The following is an 11,633-nucleotide window of genomic DNA, read 5'->3' on the forward strand; positions in this document are numbered from 1 at the left end:
CACAGGGACTGAACTTACAGCACACTGCAGTTGGTATAATGGATCTCTTTTAGCACTTCCATCAGACCTGTGTCCTGGGGTAGACTCAGTATCAAGTAAACACCCTATTTTTAGTTAATTTCCAATGTAACAGACCAAGCAACGTTTTACACACCTTCCAATAACTCCTGGCCATGAGGAGGATTAGAGTCAGAACAGTGGGAGCAGTGTCTCCAGGCACCAGCAGTCAGCCTTTTCCATTACCTTCACCTCCTGCTCCTCAGAGGCTCCCACTTTCAACCTGGGAGGTTTGGGGTGTTTCGTTGCAATAACACAGCCTATTCACACGGCATGCACCATCTTCGGAACTTCTCAGAGCCGAGAACTAGGAGTTTATGTATTCCCACTGCATTTTCTACGAATGCTAACTTTTAAACTCCCCTCCTGCTGTTTTTCCTCTGGTCCTCTGTGGGGTGTGTCACTGGGATGTGATAAGGCATGCCACGCTCCCAGATCTGATTCCGGTCTGGGTGGGGCTCAGGAATGTGCATTCCCTACCAGTGCCCAGGTGATACCAGGGCTGTTGTCTAGGGGCCTTGGAGGAACACAGACCTGTGTTCCAGTCCCAATCCTGTTCTCAATAGCTATGTCAGAAACTCATGCATACAGTGGTGGTAATAGGGTCAACACTAGAGAGCCATCATACAAACTAGAGAAAATACAGGACAAAATGCCTGGCCCTGGGCACATGCTCAAGAAAGGAGACATTCTCTCCTACCCTGAGCTACTCGTTCCGTTGCCCCAACAATCCTGGGAAGCATGGGGACCTGCTGGCCTAAAGCGTCCCCTTACTTTTAAAACTTAGTCACAACCACACAGCTTCAGAAGCTGAAATTCTGGAATTCTTCCCAGGCAATGTCTCTCTGAACTCCATATTTCCCTTATGAGGCAAACTTTGAACCATATTTCCCAAATCTTTAGATAATTATGAACATTCTGCTTCCCATATTTTTCCTATTTGCCTTCCATGATCTGCACTTATCACAACTAAAATCAAATAACTAAGGATCATCCAGTCAATATGTGGCAAAAAAAAAAAAAACTGACAACTGTTAATCTTTTTTAAAAAGTTAAAAGCAGCAAAAGCTTACATATTTAAATTCACTTATAGGTAAAACAGAAAGAAAGACTGTGTGTGTGTGTGTACAGAGAGGGACATAGAGGGAAAAAAACGAATGAATGAGTACATGCCTGGAAGGATAACTCTATATCAAGAAACGAAAAAATGCTCATCTCTGGATGGCATTAAGGGTGACTCTTTTTCTCCATTTTAACTTCCCAAGGCATTCTAACTTTCTGCCCAACTCTGGCCCAATGAAGAATTCCACAGCTTGACCATGTGAGGTACAGTAAGACAGACTGGGAAGAGCGCACAGTGCACGCAGAATCACACAACCCCTCACACTGCTCTGCTCACCACAAACTCTCCACCACCTGTCCCATCTCACCCGTGTTCTCAGCTCCCACTTTAGACCCATCCTCTACCTGGACTTCAGACTCTCCCTAACTCACTTTCTTCCTAGTCCTCTCCTCTGCCTTACCCCACTTCTGGTCCTTGCTGTTCTCCTGCATAAGCTTTAAACCCCTTGGAGAAGAGTCTCCACCCCCAAACCCCTCTCCAAAGCTCAGAGCCCCAATATCCCCAGTTCCCCTCACGCCACCTATAAGGATAAACAAGATTACATCTTCACTGTTCAATAAAGAGGAAGAAGCTGGCCCTTCTCTACCCTTTGAGTGTTTCTTTTGGTCAGGAATGAAACAGACTCAGTGTTCAGATTTTACAGGGCACAGTCACCACCTGCTGACTCAGAGCTGTAAATAAACAGGGACCTCCAGAACCCAGGCAGGAGTCTCTCGTCAGGCACAGACTACACAGATGCATCTATTTTTCCCTCAAGGCGATGACAGAGGGCTTCACAATTCTTTCTCTGCTTTTTGTGTGTGCAATGTGTGGAGTTCTGCCCAACTCTACTCTCTTGCAGATGCCTTAAATGTATCTGCTCACACACTAATGAAACTGTTTTCTTCTCTCCATACTGATACGGGTAGATTTCAGTTGGAAGGACGTATGCTTCTCCAACATGCTGAGACCCTGACGTGTCATCCCCACTCAAGTCCCCCTTTCTTGTCCCTCATTTCAGGTCTGCTGGTGTGCACAGCCTCCTATTGCCACACTTGAACCCCCACACCTTGACTTCAGACCCTCGCTATTCCCCCAGCATCCCCTCCAGGTTCCCACCACCCACTCCAGGTCCCATCTTCCTATCTTGGTCTGCACATCCCCTCCATGTTCCCAGCATCGCCCTAGGCCCTCAGCACTCCCCTAACCCTCAGCATCCCCACCAGGTGCCACCATCACCGGCAAATTACAGCATTCCTTCCAAGTCCCCATCATCTCCCTAGGCCTCCACCATCTCCCTAGCCAGGGCCTCTCCATCCCCTCCAGGTCCCCAGCATCCCTTAAAGACCCCCAGCATCCCTCAGATCCCACCTTTGGCCCTTGTACCTCTCTGTTAGCCCTGCCCACATCCCATCAACCTTCCGCAGTCCTTGAAGGTTGAGAAAGGAAAGAAGAGGAGTCCTTGCCTCGCTGGGAGCGTCAGGAGGGATTATGCCGGAAAGGCACAAGCCCAGCTACAGACTGGAGACACCGCTTACCTGAGTCGCTGGGAAGACGAGAAAACAGCGAGACTCGGGGCCAGCACCGTTCGACAACCTTTGAAGCCCTGGGGTACCCGAAGCTGGGTCGAAGCCGCCACAGGCCGTTCCAGTACCGGGTGCGGGCCGCAGCATGAAGCGAGCATGCGCGCAGGGCCTGGCTCGCCGTGTTTCAGGCTCCGGCAGGAACTCCGAGTGCAGACTCTTGGTTCCGCTTGACTGCTCTGGGGCTACCGCCGGCTTTGCTGTCTGTACCTCGCCGGTTTCTCTCTGGCCGGCTGTGGGCTGTGAGCCACGGACGCCTAGAGCGTTCACTCCGGAAGCAGTTTTAGCGAACACTTCCTTTTTCTCCTCCCAGTTTGAAGAGCAGAGACGGGAATGCGCAAGTGGGATTCCGGGCTTCCGCCCTTCGCGGGTCCGCAGCCGGGAGGCTTCAGCGCTGTTTCCATCGTCCGTACCAGCCCCTCTGTCCCCGCTGCTCCTTCGACATCCCCCGAGCCGTGCCCGGTTCCCAGCGGCCCTCCAGACTCCCCGTCCCCCCGCGGCAGACTCCCAGCCCGGGGTACCCTGCATCCCACGGACGCAGAACCTGGCCCGGGATGGACAGGGAGACGCGCGTGGTCGCCGAGAGCCACTTCAGAGGCTTCGAGGGGCGTCTCCCCGGCAGGGTTTGTCCAAAACTGGACCGCGTGGACTTCATCGAGAAGCCGGACTCCTTTTCCTACGCCGACTTTTTCAAGGGCTACCTGCTCCCCAACTTGCCCTGTGTTTTTTCCAGCGCCTTCACCGAGGACTGGGGCAGCAGGAGGCTCTGGGTGACACCCAGCGGAAAGCCCAACTTCGATTATCTGCTTCAGAACTATGGTAAGGACTGGGCAGGAACACCCTGGAGTGCAAGCACGGGCCTTGACTCTGGCCTAAGTCAGACTGTGAGGGCGCAGATGAGGAGAGCCAGAGAGGGCTTGAGGGAGGCAGGGCGTGAGAAGAATTCACTGGAGACGGTGTAGCAGTGAATTGGAGGGCGGACAGGGTCAGGGAGGATGGACAGGCTGGAGGACTCTCAGAAAAGTCTTGTGCCTGAACCTTTCCTTTCAGGAGACGTGGTTGTACCTGTTGCAAACTGTGGGGTCCAGGAATACAACTCCAACCCCAAAGAACACATGCCCCTCAGAGACTACATCAGCTACTGGAAAGAGTACATTCAGGGAAACTACTCTTCACGGGGCTGTTTATATCTCAAAGACTGGCATCTGTGCAGGTAAAGGGGCCTGGAATGCTGGCCACAGCACTGCTTCTCAGTTCTGAGTGAGCCCTGGCTGCACACAGAGGAACTGGGCTTTAACCCATTTAGGAATTTAAGGTGACCTCTTCAACTTGGTTGAAAGTGTCATTCTCTCCAGTCATAGCCATCTCACTATGCCATCACAGGCTTGGCTGCTGTGAAGAATGTGGGCTTGGCAGAGGTGCCTATGGCTGTGGTTACCCACCTCTTTGTTGTCAGTTTTGCCCAGAACCTTTCTTGTCAGCTTCACCTCCATCTAACTGGCAGCACCCAGCCTTTGCCTGTCTGCTCAGGCGCCCCTGGGACCAGCCTCCCGTGTCCAAACCTACTTCTCCACGTCGGGCCTCTTGTCATTCACCTTGGTTGCTGCCAGTCACCAGACTGCCCTGCCTCAAGTCCTGCACTCCACTGCTAGGCTCACTAAAGTCCAGATGAGCTTTCCAGCAGGACTGTGTCCCTCCCATTTAAAAATCTCCATCACTAACAAGCAATGGCAACTGTTTCATGAGGGCTTCCAAGGTTTGTCCCCACCCACCGCACACTTCTTCCACCTGGAGAGCTCAAAGGATGTTGTCCTCAGAAACATCTCACTCATGTGGGCAACCCCACCCCTTCTGTGGTGTTCCCATGCTCTGAGGTGGTCCTCGGGTTTTGTAGCCATTTCCCCTGCCAGGGTTATGCTTTTCACAAGCAGAGAAGGGGTCCTACCCAGACCCCCACTCTCTGGCACAGGGCCTTGGCACAGAGTAGGTGCTCATTTAATAAGTGAGTGAACAATTGAGTTCTTGTTTCACTGACACAGGAATTAAGACTCAAAAAAAAAATGAGTTCAGGCCCTTGTGATTCCCATGAAAAGCATCAGCAGCATTCTGCTCATAGCTTGCGTTGGTACTACCTGCCACACAGTTTCTTACCTGACAGACAGAAGCCAAGATGCAACCAAATGCTGGCCTTGGCCTCAGGGATTCATATTCCAGCAGCCCAGATGGACTCATAGACTCAGACGCTCATGTCCTGTGAATTTGTGCTTCAGATAAGCAATGAGTGATTTTTACATACTTATCCTAGAAGCTTGTTCACTGTTTATTTGAAATTCAGTTTTGACAGAGTGTCTTGCGTTTTCCTGGGCAACCCAAAAATAAAAAGAGCAGAGGAAGACCTGCATCAGGTAGGCAGGGGTAGCCACAGGGGAGATAATATCTGAGCAGGGTTTTGAAGGGTAAGCAGGCGTCCGTTAGTGTACAGAGGCATGGCAGCGGAGAAACCTGCATGGTGGTGGGGAAACTACCAGTGGTTTGGTACTACTAAGGCTGTTCCATAGCATGGCCTCTGACCCACAGTGTTGTATGACTGTAGATAGATGCGCACTCTCCCTTGCGCTGGTTTGGAATGTTCCTTTATTTGGGATCCCATTGGTTGGGTTGTGGGGGTGAACCAGGAGAGTGAGGGATGGAGAAACAAGGCAAAAAGGACCTTGGTGTACCTGAGCTGTCTTCATGTCTGGGCTTATGGCTTTGAATCTGCTTGATAGTCATGGTCACTGGTGTGGGTAAAAAAGTGGAAGCCCCCAAATTTGGGAAGCTGCCGTGATGCAAATGATGCATTTATAACCCCAGCTCAGCCAGAGGCTGAAATCCTGGAATGGGTGTGGAAGGGGCCCTGAACATCTAGGTCACTGCCTGTACAAGTTGTCTAGGTTCTGTCATAGCACCCCCAAAGCCATTTTGTCTGCTTACATCTCTGGTTCAGTCATTTGGGCAGGGATCAGCTAGGGTCACTTGGGGCTGTAGTCATCTGATGGCTGGATGGTCTGAGGTGGCCCCACTCCTGGTGGTTGGTGCTGACTCCAGAAGGCAGGTCAGGGTCATGTACATAATTTCAAAACTCTCATGGTATTTCATGTACTCAGGGTGTGGGTGCTGGGAGGTTGGCTTGTAGCCACTTACGCTGCAGCTTCATGCCACTTTCTAAAGGGACTTCTCGGCAGAAGGCGTGTTCACCCTGCCCATATACTTCTCATCTGACTGGCTCAACGAGTACTGGGATGCCCTAGACGTGGATGACTACCGCTTCGTTTACATGGGGCCCACCGGCACTTGGTAACTGCCTGTCTGCTCCCATCCACCGTCCTACACCCCGTCCCCGGTCACTCTCCTGAACCTTCCTGTTGGTCTGTTGGCTCTTGCCCAAAGCCTCTCAGAGGTCCCCGTTAGCCAAATGGAAAGAGCTCCTGCACCTCCTTTGTGATGTTCTGGGGTTGGGGAGGTTTGGTCCTCCCACCTGGCTCAACAGGCCAGGTGTGAGAACTGGGGACCACTGAGGCCTCTGAGCCTGGCCAGTCTATTCAGAAGAAGTGTAGTCCACACCCGAGCCACATGGCACCAACAGGAGCTCTTGCACAGGTCGCCGTTCCATGCCGACATTTTCCGCTCCTTCAGCTGGTCCGTCAACATCTGCGGGAGGAAAAAGTGGTTCTTCTTCCCACCAGGGCAAGAAGAAGCCCTGCGGGATTGCCATGGTGGCCTACCCTACGACGTGACCTCCCCCACCCTCCTGGATAGCCGCCTGCACCCCATGCGAGATCGCTGTGGCCCGCCACTGGAGGTCACACAGGAGGCAGGCGAGATGGTATTTGTGCCCAGTGGGTGGCACCACCAAGTCCACAACCTGGTAGGATGGCACTCCACACCCCATGACCTATGCCAGACGGGTCAGGGAAACAGGCCACGCTACTACACTGGGCTGACTCTTTCCCCCACTGAGCTGGGCAGTTTGGCCTGCCCAGCAGCTCTCCTTGCCTTCAGCACCTTCCTGAATGCGTTCCTGCGGAGTGGGCAGGGAGAGCCTGGGTATGGGATGGGGCAGGCCATGGGCAAGACATGGCTGCATGTAGCCATGTTGGTTCCTGCACGCAGCGCTGCTGACGGCCCCCAGCCTCTTTGCCTCCCTTACATGTTACTTTCTTGGGTGACAGTGGGCAAGGGATCCATACACGTGGGGTTGTCCCAGCCTTTGGGGAGCCCCACTATGGGTTAGTAATTGTGGATTAGAATGATCCCACCCCCAGCTCCCTTTCTCTGCTGGCTCCCACTGGGAGATAGGAGTGCCTTTTCCCAGCTGAGGAAGTCTGAGCGGATCTCAGGACAGGGGGAGGGGACAGTGCCCCCTGTGGGATCATGAGGACAGCCTGCACCCTGCCCCTTCCAGGAGGACACCATCTCCATCAACCACAACTGGGTCAACGGCTGTAACCTGGCCAATATGTGGCACTTCCTGCAGCAGGAGCTCAGTGCCGTGCAGCAAGAGGTCATTGAGTGGAGGGACACCATGCCTGACTGGCATCACCACTGCCAGGTGGGACAACTAGTCTGAGCTGTAGGGGGGCACGGGGTGAGTGAGGCTCGCCACAGCTATGTAGGAGTAGGAGTTGGGTAGGGCCACAGTCGGGGCAAGAATATGCTTACTAGGCCAAGGCCTCAGTCAGGGAAAGGTGTGGAAAAAACCCCGGGACAGCCTGCAATCTAAAGGGAGGTGTGGTCTCTGAGGTCAGAGCTGCAGTCTTAGGGGCCCAGTGGCAACTGGGCCTACTTATGTGAGTGAGGGTCTGGGGCTTCCAGGCTGCAGCACTCAGACCCCTTTGATCACTGGCCGACCCCCAGGTGTGTCTCCACATCCTCAAGGATTGGACTGTGTGTCAGGGCCCTTTGTAGCCTAGACTCAGTATAGGGTCAACAGAGCTTGCCCAGAGCTATGAGTGAGCAGCAGCTCACTGGCTGTTTCTTTCTGACCCAGGTCATCATGAAGTCCTGCTCTGGGATTAATTTCGAAGAATTTTATCACTTCCTGAAGATCATTGCTGAAAGGAGGCTTCTCCTCCTCGCGAAGGGGATGAGCCCTGGCCAGGTAGAGGGTGGCGAGGACACTGGGTTGGGCCCCCAGCAGGCCGCATTTGACATTGGCCGCATAGCTGAGGTGCTGGAGTCCGTGGTGGTCCACCCTGACTTCCAGAGGGTGGATACTAGTACATTCTCACCACAGCCAGAGGTACTACTGCGGCAGCTGGAAGAGGCTGTAGCTGCCACCACGTGCCTTTAGTGCATGCTCTGAGGACTGGGTGAAGCACGTCTTTGGGGGATGCTGGAGGCACCAGTGCGGAAGGCGGTTAGCCTGCTCCAGGATCCCTTCTGGAAATAAAGCTCTGCCCTCCTGTGTGGCCTGGGATCTGTCACCTCCCCGTTGAACTGTCACTTCAGTGTCCCAGGCAGAGTTCCTGCTCTTAGGGGTCTGGTGTGTCCTGGCTCTCTTTTGGCATCCCTGGGGCCCTGACGCCTGTCCACAAGGTCCAGGCTCCTTGTCCTTGTGAGGCTCAGCCAGGACTGGGAACTGGATCTTGTGAGGGAGTGCATGGGGAAGTATTGGTCATTTGGACCCAGAGCAAGGAGGTTAGGAATGTGCTGGGGACTGAGGGGTGGGGGTGGCATATGGCCAGGTTTTCTTCCCCCCACCAGCCTTCCCTCAGCAAAGGCTAGCACCCATGCTGACAGCCTCCCACCCTCAGCAGTGCAGGGCCCCCTCTGCAGTAGCACCACATCCCTGCATGAGTCCACAGATCTCCCACTAGAAGAGGGCCCTCAGTGTAGGGCAAAGACTGGGGCCCAAGGCAGACCCAAGGCCTGTGTCTCCGTCCCACATTGGAATCACTGTTTAGAGCATCCCTTCCCTCTTCTGGCCTGTGACCCTCTTCTCCCCAGCAGGATCCTGAGATGTCTGCTAGTCAGAGCTCCAGGCCTCATGTGCTATCCTTCCTGCAGGTCTCCCAGATGTCATAGGTACATCGTTCGGGTGCTCTTTGGGCCCTGGCAATAGGGCAAGGCAAAGTCTGTCCCCCTCCTGCTTGCTACAGCAGTACCTTTCCCCTGCAGAGACTGAGCCTACCCTTGCAGCTGCACACCCAGTGAGGGAGAATGCCTTGTCTGAGGTCTCCCTGCAGGCCAGGTAGGACCCAAAGGCCAGCTGGAACCTGGGTCTCCATCCAACTTCAACTTGTTGCACACCCACTATTGGCCATCTAAAGTCACTTTGCAAACTGAGTGAGCAACCACTCTTTGTGCACTCATTCTGCCCTGTCCAGAATTTATCATTGCACTCTTTTCACATGTGCCTGTACCATCCAGTTTCCACTTGTTGCACACCTATATTATATGCAGTAGTCACAGTTTCAGGATTCTCCAGAGAAATGGAACCAGGGCTGGTGAGTGAAATCTGCATGATAGGCTGCAGACCCAGGGAAGAGCTGACACTGCAGTCTTGAGTCTAGAGGCTGGGAACTCAGGCAGGGCTTCTGTGATCCAATCTAGAGGCAGAATTTTGGGAAACCAAGGTCCTTTGCTGTTAAGATCTTAAACTGATTTAATGAGGTCTGCCCACATTTTGGAGGGTCATGTGCTTGAAATCTCTTGAGTTGAATGTTAACCACATTTTAAAAATGCCTTCACAGCAACATCCAGACACTGGCATTTAGCCAAGTAACTGCACCATGGCCTAACCACACTGGCACATAAAACGGACCACTGTAATCACTCCTCATATATTCACAGTCACTCTGCTTCATCCAGTGCCCAGTTCTTACATGCCCATCCAGACTCACCAGTACCTCCTGGCACACTCACTATGTAATTAAAGAGCCAGTGACTCATTTCCAGGTCACTTTGCACATCTATTTGCCATCTGGAGTCACTGCATACTCCACGTGCAGTTCACCAGTCTATGCACATGCGTCCCACTTTCACTCCAGCACACTCTTGTAACATTAACAACCGCTCCTCCCATGCTCACCATCAAATTTTTCTATTCTCACACACTACTGTGTGCGTCCACAAAATTATTGCACACACATTGTGCAAGACTGCACACACACTGGGGCCAGGTTATCAACTTCCCCTCATGCCCCTCACTCTTCCAGCTTCCCCTCCTACACAGCCATTGTGTGCCATCTAACAATGCTTGCACACTCACTGCAAAACAACTACTGTGCACATTTCTGTGAATGTATTAAGTCTTTCCTTGCACATTAATTCTGCACCATCCAGATTCATCAATAATCAACTCCGTTACGGTCATTATATATAGTTCAACCATCAGACATAGAATGAGCTCTCTTGCTCATCCTGTGTCTTGCACTCCCACTTGCATTCAGCAGTCACTTGCACAAATCCTTTAGGGCCTGCCAGAGGTGAGCCCTAATGTGTGTCTGAGTGACAGAACCATCAGAAAGGAAAAGGTAACTCAGAATTGCCCCACAATTCATCTGTTTCTTGCCTTTAAAGCCTATATATTCAGAGGAGGGTATTGAAAATCCGTGACAGTGTAGTCTGAAGGCTGTGTAGGGTCCCAGTGGCTCCTTTACTGTGCCTGACATTAACCCTTTAGTTTCCAGTCCTAGGAGAAGCCTCAGGAGGGGACTCAGGTGAGGGCAGGGCAATGTGTGTTTCCCATCCAGGTTGGAAGCAGTCTAGTGTTTAATTGGTAGAGCTGTGTCTGCGCTGTCCATGGATTGTTGGTCCTGGTGGTATACCTCCTCCCTGCCTATCAGGCTGCATCTTTGAGCCCTTCCTACAGGAAAGGTTGACATCTCCATGATATAACCAAGCCCCAGGCAGAGAAGAGCAGCCGTTAATGTGCCTGATATGGGACTGGAAACCATCTAGGACGTTTCTGCGTTAAAAGTTTGCAGGGCACTGCAGGGATGCTGGGAATCCTTGTACACAGGCAGCAGGAGTGCTGGTAGAATGACATCACAGATCTTTCCCTGGAAAAGAAATAAGCAGGGAAAGGAATCCTGAGGTCAGAGGAGTATTCCAATTTATGTGAAATACTGACCTTGGGAAAGTGGGGTGATGGAAAATCTTGCCTGCCCTCAGTTTGTTTGCTAATAACCTTCCTCTGCCTTTTTGAAATACTGACCTTGGGAAAGTGAGGTGATGGAAAATCTTGCCTACCCTCAGTTTGCTAATAACCTTCCTCTGCCTTTTTCTTTTCCATGTTGTATGTTTTCTCTTTTTCACAAGTTTCTCCACTTAGGGCTTACAGAATTGCAGAGTTTGACCAACAGTTTCCTAATTGGTGGTCAAAAGATACCTCAATAACAGAAGCAGAAAGCTCTCCCTCCATAGTGTAGAAATCAGCCATTGTCCTGGGGTAGGAAGTGATCCTGGCAAGAGTTAACTTTCAAAGATGCCCACATTTCAGTGGTTGTTGGTATGCCTGTGAAAATACCCTCAGCTTCCAAATTTCCCAAGTTCTGAGGGGCTTTCTCAGCTCCTTGTTCAGTTTAATGATACTGAAACAAACATCTCTGTGAAAGATGGATGTGGACATGTCCTTCAGAGAAGGATAACTGTTGCTTCTTCTTCCACATACAATAAACTGATGGCCTTGCAAGATTTACTGAATGAGGAATGAGAGTCTCTGTCTCTTTCTAAACACACACAAAAATGAAAGAATCACAACTCCTAGGCTATAGTAGAAAATCAGGTTTTAGTACAATATTCAAGTGCAGCTTTGGCTATTTACAATAGTAAACTTTTTTTTTTTCACCTTTTATACAAAAAAAGCAGTTACTCTCTCACCTCCTCTGAAATCTTCCCACTGACCC

At 51.7% G+C, this 11,633-nt stretch overlaps 2 protein-coding genes across 2 annotated transcripts in view; one reads left to right on the top strand and one right to left on the bottom strand.

Annotated features, from left to right (window-relative positions):
* Window positions 1-2,809, bottom strand: part of SNAP47 (synaptosome associated protein 47) — a 66,641-nt gene extending 63,832 nt beyond the window's left edge. The window contains exon 1 of the mRNA XM_052643466.1: window positions 2,698-2,809. The gene's annotated coding sequence lies outside the window, so the exon portion shown is untranslated. The remainder of the gene's footprint in view (window positions 1-2,697) is intronic.
* A 251-nt stretch (window positions 2,810-3,060) lies between these two features.
* JMJD4 (jumonji domain containing 4) lies at window positions 3,061-11,399 on the top strand. The gene is made up of 6 exons (XM_052642996.1): window positions 3,061-3,561; window positions 3,793-3,955; window positions 5,953-6,078; window positions 6,382-6,649; window positions 7,187-7,333; window positions 7,772-11,399. The coding sequence occupies exons 1-6, from the start codon at window positions 3,297-3,299 to the stop codon at window positions 8,072-8,074; spliced, it is 1,272 nt and encodes a 423-aa protein (XP_052498956.1). The 5' UTR covers window positions 3,061-3,296; the 3' UTR covers window positions 8,075-11,399.
* The last annotated feature ends 234 nt before the right edge of the window (window positions 11,400-11,633 follow it).

This window comes from Budorcas taxicolor, chromosome 7, assembly GCF_023091745.1.
Source record: "Budorcas taxicolor isolate Tak-1 chromosome 7, Takin1.1, whole genome shotgun sequence".
In the NCBI taxonomy this organism is placed as follows: domain Eukaryota; kingdom Metazoa; phylum Chordata; class Mammalia; order Artiodactyla; family Bovidae; genus Budorcas; species Budorcas taxicolor.

What these genes read in the sequence shown, in the direction of transcription:
- JMJD4 (XM_052642996.1), top strand. Translation starts at nt 3,297, where the DNA reads ATGGACAGGGAGACGCGCGTGGTCGCCGAGAGCCACTTCAGAGGCTTC. An exon ending in AAAGACTGGCATCTGTGCAG is followed by an intron (nt 3,956 to 5,952) that starts GTAAAGGGGCCT and finishes CACTTTCTAAAG; the next exon opens with GGACTTCTCGGCAGAAGGCG. An exon ending in ATGGGGCCCACCGGCACTTG is followed by an intron (nt 6,079 to 6,381) that starts GTAACTGCCTGT and finishes GCTCTTGCACAG; the next exon opens with GTCGCCGTTCCATGCCGACA.